We start from the raw sequence: 7,431 nt of genomic DNA, 5'->3' as shown, positions 1-7,431 counted from the left end.
TGTTGTGGAGCACAGGCTCCGGACGCGCAGGCTCAGCGGCCATGGCTCACGGGCCCAGCCGCTCCGCGGCATGTGGCATCTTCCCGGACCGGGTCACGAACCCGTGTCCCCTGCATCGGCAGGCGGACTCAACCGCATGTAATAGTTCTTAATGCTTAAAGCTAAGCGTATGACATTTCACCCCATCAGCACCCACGTCTGCATCATCTTCATGGACACCACCTCTCCTCCAGTACACACACTCACACTCGATTTCCTCTGTACTCATAAATCTCTGTTGCAACTTTGGGAATATGTTCCTTTCTTTCTGCACAGTCAAGTGGAACAGCGACCTGTAATTTCTCCAAGTATCCCCTCAAAACTTTTCTAAGAGTTTTGATGCTGTCAAAAGAAGTTTTCAGGCTATCATGACAAAAGCCTGTAGTTTCATATAGAAAGTACTAAGCAGGTACAACTTTCATAAGGGAAAAAGTGCCTAGAATATTTACAGTTGCATAGTAAATAGTTGATAAAGCTCTGATATGACAGGATATTTAGGCTGAATAAGGGGGAGAAAATCTGAGTTCTAATCCTTATCGGCCCACTGAATCTCAGTAGCATTTTGTTTATTATGCATATACCTTTTCATTTATTGTTATTAACATATGATATGTTCTGATAAAATTTTAAAGATTGAGATAACATTACATATTTTTAATGTTACCTCCTTATATTAAGGAAGATTTTTTTTTTTTTTTTTTTCCTTGCGTTATGCGGGCCTCTCACTGTTGTGGCCTCTCCCATTTGCGGAGCACAGGCTCCGGACGCGCAGGCTCAGCGGCCATGGCTCACGGGCCCAGCCGCTCCGCGGCACGTGGGATCTTCCCGAAACGGGGCACGAACCCGCGTCTCCTGCATCGGCAGGCGGACTCTCAAGCACTGCGCCACCAGGGAAGCCCTAAGGAAGATTTTTAAAGGGTTTTGAAGCCTAGTAAATAAAAATTTTTAATAATCTCCCTTTATACTATATAAGGCAATATTCTCTGAAATGTTAGTATGCATCAGAATCACCTGGGAATGCTTGTTAAAACACAGGTTGCTGGAACCTACCTCCAAAGTTTCTAAGATTGAGAATTTGCTTTTCTAACAAATTCCCAGGTGGTGCTGACGGTACCAGTTCAAGGATCACGTTTTGAGAAGCTCTCATCCATACTGGAGTATAGGAAAAAAAGACAATATTCCTGGGGATCTGCCATCATATATAAGGATTATGGCTGACTAGCTCAACTAAATGTTGAAAGATCTGGAAGTGACTTTTGCCCTGTAGTTTTTAAAATGCTTAGTTCAAAATTGTATATTGAGCCAGTCATGGAATTATTTTACTTCCTTCCAAGATTCTGTGAATTCATATAAATTTGATATCATGGTCAATAATTTATTATGCATCTAACATGATCCCGGATTGCCATTTGAATTACCTCATGGGTTTTCAAATAATTGTTATTTTCTCTGAGACAGAAAATAGAATTGAAAAAAAATGTTCAAGTGTAATTTTCCCTGGCCTGTTCATAGGTTTCCTAAGTGAAGCTAACCATGGAATCAAATAACAGTAAATCATTTTTTTAAATATAAATTTGAAATATCATGTTATATACCATTTTTTACCACTTTTGTAAAGTGACTTATTTCAACACTTTGGGGTAAATATATACATCAAATTTTATACACATTAATTAATATGTTTCCATGTCACCACATCACACCATTTGATTCTAAATTGTTCCACGTTCAACAAGTAATCCTGCTATTACTGATAGATATTTTATGTTCTTAACTCATGAAGGTGAACCTAAGTGGATACTAAATTTTTGTTCTCCAATAATACCTACGTAAAATTGGATATAAGGTAAACAGTAAAGTACAAATGACACAATGTTCCAATTTTAGAGCACAAGAAAAGAATAACTCTCTTTGCAGTAAAAGAAAAGTAATATAATGTTAAGATTATCTGATCTTATATATTGTGATAGACATTTTAGTGATAATTGTATCCATAAATTTTACATATGAACTTACATAAGAGCTAGTGTAGAAAGGTATAAAATAGAATGTAAACTATGTAAACTTGACCTATTCAAGCCTAGAACAATTGGAAATTGCCATACATGCTGAGCTGACCACATGCACCTCTTCATACTACCATGTAGTGCACTGTAAGGAAAATTTGGAAAACAAATCTGGATTTTTAAAAATGTAATGTTAAGTGTTTAGAACAGTGTTGCATATAAATAAATAGTATATATTAATATAATGCTAATTATGTTTATGTTCATTTTTAGATGAAACCCTAAAGTGTTTCTGTGAAACCTAGGAGAAAAGATTATTTTCTAAGAAAGTTAGAAAGTTTTCTTCTTTTTTGTATTTAATTTGGAGAACAGTTCTAATCAGAGGTACACACCATTTAGCTCCTCCATGATGGGATGTTCTGGGTACGCTAAGCACCAGGGTCCAAAGATGCTTGGGACTCAACACCTATTCTTTGGAGATTGAAAAAAAATAATCTACATCATATTTCATGCGAATTATGCATTGTCTCTCAATAAAAATGAATAGTACAAATAATATCTTCTTTAAGAATATTTTTACAGGTGTCATCAGTTATGATTTCTGGATAGTTGAGTGCACATGTACTTTCTCTTATACCAAAGGTTTTTTATGATATGTAGTTGAAAGTGCCGTTGTTGACAGCTAACCAAACACTGTAATGTTCAGACTGAATGTTAAGATCACTGGTAGAGTATTTGATGGGAAATGACAGGCAGTATACCTGTGTTTTTCTAGGCATTTTTAATCAGACTTTCCTTATCACAGCTCATGTTCTAATGATCATTGCAGGATGAAGTGGCACAGCCACTGAACCTATCAGCTAAACCCAAGACCTCTGATGGCAAATCACCCACATCACCCACCTCTCCCCATATGCCAGCTCTGAGAATAAACAGTGGGGCAGGCCCCCTCAAAGCCTCTGTCCCAGCATCATTAGCTAGTCCTTCAGCCAGAGTTAGCACAATAGGTAAGTTCTGTTTCTTTTGTTCTTGCTGATTTTCTGTTTATGGCAATTGAATGAAAGCATCTTTTAATGGCAAATCACGCATACCCTCTGCATGGCTTTAGTTCCATAGGAGAGTTTCAATATGGTGAACCTCATAGGTCTGTTTTAAACATGCAATTGAAATTTGTAACTGAAGTCCAAGTTATAATGTCCCCCTGAGAATCTAATTGAACTTGTTATGTTTGTTGATATAACTGATGTTCTTGAGTTTATGAAAAAGAGGCCTGACTATTCACAGAGAGCAATGGTTCCAGATTGTTGTTGTTAGGTGACTTGCCTTTTCAGTCCTTTAAATTTATTTCCATTTTGTGTGATGTGTACAAAGTATACATGATGATGAAATACAATTCTGCCTGGATCAGCAGTCAACCATCAGGATGTCAATTTTTTCTCAGTTCCGAGTTGCTTGAAACTTAACTTGTACACACCAAAGTATTATAAAAAGTCGGTCTCTTTGCTTCTCCATAATTTGTCATTTTAGTAGAGTAAGCAAACACTAGAAAATGCTTCTATAAGCTAGCTTTTAAGAAATTCCAATAGTTTTAGTTTAGTAACATGTAAATTAGACTGTAAATGTTGGGTTGGCCAAAAAGTTCGTTTGGGATCTTCATAACATCTTACAGCAAACCCGAACGAACTTTTTGGCCAACCCAATGCTTACTTCAACCCACATTTATTGATGCTTATTATTTTCGTACAGTTTTATGAGGAAGCTAGCACAGACCGGCTAGCACAAACCCCGGCTAGGGTTTAGTTGGGGGGAAGTCATGTATCTTAATAGTACAAATCAGCTATTGTGAGTGCTATTCCAGAGCACAGATAACAATGCTAGAGTCAAGAAGAGGAAAGTATTAGATTCTATTTGGGAGGGTTGAAGGATAGGCTAATTCAAATGGAGCCTTGAAGAAGAGATGCATCCCTAGGCATGTTAGGCTGTAAAATAGAACCCAGAGTAAAATATCATATTTTTGAGAAATGCACTGATTTGGCTAACATATAGAATGAGTGTAGTGGAAAGTGATCAGAGTTAAAACTGAAAGAGGTAGATGGAATCTGATTTGATGCTATCCTAAGAAATTTTTGACTTTTTCTCCAGACACCCATCTGATTAGAACTTTAAGAAGAGTATTGACAGCAGAAAGGGGCTGGAATCAGGGAAGTCATTGTTTTAGCATAGGACAAGAGTAAGTTACATGAAATTGAAATAAGCAATGATAAAAACAAAGGAGAGAATAGATTGAAGAGGTATCATTAAAGAAGAACTGATGTAACTTATCCACAATGGAATGTACCGGGTGAGGTTCAAGATGGAGACAGAAGAGTCTGGGATTTTGAATTTATAAAATAGACAGAATAGTGCCTCCCTGAACTGTGAAAGAGAAGACCAGAGTGGAAGCAGGTTTGGGGGAAGACGTAAACATAAAAATTCAGTATGTGCTGAATTTGAAACTTAAGAAGCCATTTAGATAGAGAAGTTCAGGAGGACATTGTTAATGCAAATCTGATATGTGAAAGAGGTGCTAGAATTTTAGACATGGAAATTATTCCGTGATGAGGTTCTGGAAGCCATCAGAGCAAATAAGAATGTAAGAAGTATATGGTAAGAAATGAAGTGGGGTAAAGAATCACAGGTATTACCTGCTGTGTTAGTTATCTCTTACTGTGTAACTAACTAACTTAAATCTCACCAGCTTAAAACAGCCAACATTTATTATCTCATAGCTTCTAAGGGTCAGGATCTGGAAGCAGCTCAGCTGGGTGGTCCTGGCTTAGGGTCTCTCTTACGGTTCCAGTCAAGATGGAAGCCAGGGCCTAGGACTTTACTGGAGATAGACAATCCTTTTCCAAGATGACTTACTCACATGGCTGTTGGCTGAAGACCTCAGTTCTTTGCTACGTGGGTCTTTCCATAGAGCTGCTCATAGCATGACAGCTTACTTTCCCCAGAGTGAGTGGTCCAGGAGGGAGAGCAGAGAGAAAGCCATGCTGCCTTTTATGATCTGGTCTCCAAAGTCACACACAGTCAGCTCTACTTTATTCTTTTCATTATAAGAGAATCACTAAGTCCAGCCCAACTCAAAGAAAGGGGAATTAGGCTCCAACTCTGAAGGAAGGAATATCAAAGTATCTTTGAACATATTTTTAAAGCACCACACTTTTGTTAGGGGGAAAGCTGATGAAGAGCAATTGAGGATCTTAGAATAAGAATGAAGATAAGGCAATGGCCTGTCTGCCTAGGACAAATTAAAGTTTGAAAAAGGAGGGGTTATTCAATGGTGTCATATTCCGTAGAAAAGTTAAAGAACATGAAGAAGAAATGCCTTAGGATTTAGCTGGAGGTTGTGGCCACGTAGACTGTAACAGAGAGATTTTGTAGAATGGTTTAGCAGAACATCAGTTATAAGGATTTGAAGAACACGAGGACAGAAAATGCAGCTGATATATGGGTCAGTCTTTTTGTAACCTTGAGGTTGAGAAGGGATCGTATTTTGAGAAGGCTGAGTAGAGGCAGGTTTTAGAATAGGAAATCATATGTGTATATATATATATATAAACAAAGGTGAGTTGGAGAGATCTATAGATATGAAAGAGTACATACATGATGACAGAGCAAGAAGAAATGAGAGAGGATTACCTTTGGAAAGAAAAAATGCCCCCTCTTTTCTCTAAGACTGAAGGAAATGAGGAAAAAAGAGGTAAAGTTACAGAGAAATTGTGGGATGGACAGAAGGAAAGCTGAAGGAGTGTATTTCAAATGCTTCTATCTCTACAACGTTGAATTCCAGATTATTTGCAAAGAGGAAGTCAGTTTGGGCCAGTGGGGCAGCAGTGAGAAAAGAAACAGCGAAAGCTGAGGTTTTGAGAAGTTTGAAAATGGTTTGGGGCATATGTGTTCTTTTTATCATGTGCACCATTCTGTTATGATCTCTCTGTTAACTCTGCTCAACATCCTAAATGGACACCAAGATAAGATTTGCTTTCATGTCCAAAGCATGAGAAAGAAAAAGATATTTTATTTGGCAAGAATGATTCACTTGCATAATAGACATGAAAGCTCATAAATATCACAGTGTTGGTATATGAGCTACTTTTGTAATATCCCCAGAACTGGAATATTTAACTAAGGGAATAACTAATATATTTGCATTTTTTGTCATGTGAGGATTTTTTACTTCAGCATTCCAAGGATTAAATATGACAAAATATTTTAGAAAGACAAGAATGTATTTAATGACATTTATCATCTGACTTTTTCCACTACTAAAACTTCTCTTATTTTTCTTCCCTGAAATGTCCCTCCGCCACATACACATCCCTCACATTTTCCAAGGATTTGATGCCACTACAATTTACTTTTCTCTTTTCAACAAATGCAGATGTTGAAAGCTGAAACTGTAATGAGTAATAATGTAGTTGGATAAAAGCTGTGAGCATTAATGGTGTTGTAAAGGTCACCCCTGAAAGAAGAATTAATGTGTTATGCCATTAATAATCCATGGAAAACCGTGAACCAAAAGATAACTTAAGTTGTCATTAATGACATGCGGCTCTTTGCTATATATCTATTAGCTACAAATAAAGAAAGTGAGTTTTTGAGGTTGGTGAGCAATATTACAGTGTATTCTATAAGAATGCTTTTGTATGGTATGCAATTGATAGGCAGCTCCAAAGAAAGCTCCTTAAAAAGCATGAATAGTTCAGAAGAATGATGGGAAATTTTAGAATCTTTTGACCAGATGTTATCTTTCCCTTATTGGCCTTTTCAACCTATGCTGTGCATATGTGTAACACTCTAAACTTTTATCAAAGCATTTTTAGTCTATTTTTTCACTGCAGCTTATTTTAGAATCGTAGACCTTTAACTAGACAGAGCAAATATACCTGTCATCTAGTCAGAAATTGTTATTTTCCAGGTAAGGAACTGAGGCCTAGAGAAGCTAAGTGCTTTGTTCTCCAAGAAGAGTTATTTGGAATAGTATAAAAGTTAGGTGAGGGATGAGAGGGGCTTCATTCCTAAATTGAAGTGAACCCCGTGCACTTCAGTTTCATCTCTTGCAATGAAAGATTCCTCCCGAGGCCGAGGGCCTAGCATCTGCACCTGAGATGTCTCAAGAACTCCTGATGTCATTGCTGTTTAGCTTAATGCTATACTATTGATACCTGGTTTGTGTGCTTTGAATTTAAGTGAACTGGGTATATCTTGTGTCCTATGAATCTTCTTTCTGATTCCCAACCCAGGACAGATTGAAATTGAGTCAGCAGTTGTGTAACACCCAGGGCTTGTATTTAACAAATTTTTTTTTTTTTTTTTTTTTTTTTTTTTTTTTTTTTTTGCGGTA

General features: G+C 37.2%; 1 protein-coding gene across 3 annotated transcripts in view; it reads left to right on the top strand.

Annotated features, from left to right (window-relative positions):
* Positions 1 to 7,431, top strand: part of SOX5 (SRY-box transcription factor 5) — a 349,622-nt gene that overhangs the window by 306,134 nt on the left and 36,057 nt on the right. For 2 of the 3 annotated variants that reach the window (XM_007446269.1, XM_007446268.1), the window contains exon 10: positions 2,875 to 3,052. The exons of the other annotated variant lie outside the window; for it this stretch is intronic. In XM_007446269.1, coding sequence (XP_007446331.1) covers positions 2,875 to 3,052 — 178 coding nt within the window. The remainder of the gene's footprint in view (positions 1 to 2,874; positions 3,053 to 7,431) is intronic. 3 annotated transcript variants of the gene reach the window in all.

The sequence above is a fragment of the Lipotes vexillifer genome, unplaced genomic scaffold, assembly GCF_000442215.2.
Source record: "Lipotes vexillifer unplaced genomic scaffold, Lipotes_vexillifer_v1.1 scaffold477, whole genome shotgun sequence".
Lineage (NCBI taxonomy): Eukaryota > Metazoa > Chordata > Mammalia > Artiodactyla > Lipotidae > Lipotes > Lipotes vexillifer.
This window is presented reverse-complemented; position numbering and strand designations above follow the sequence as displayed.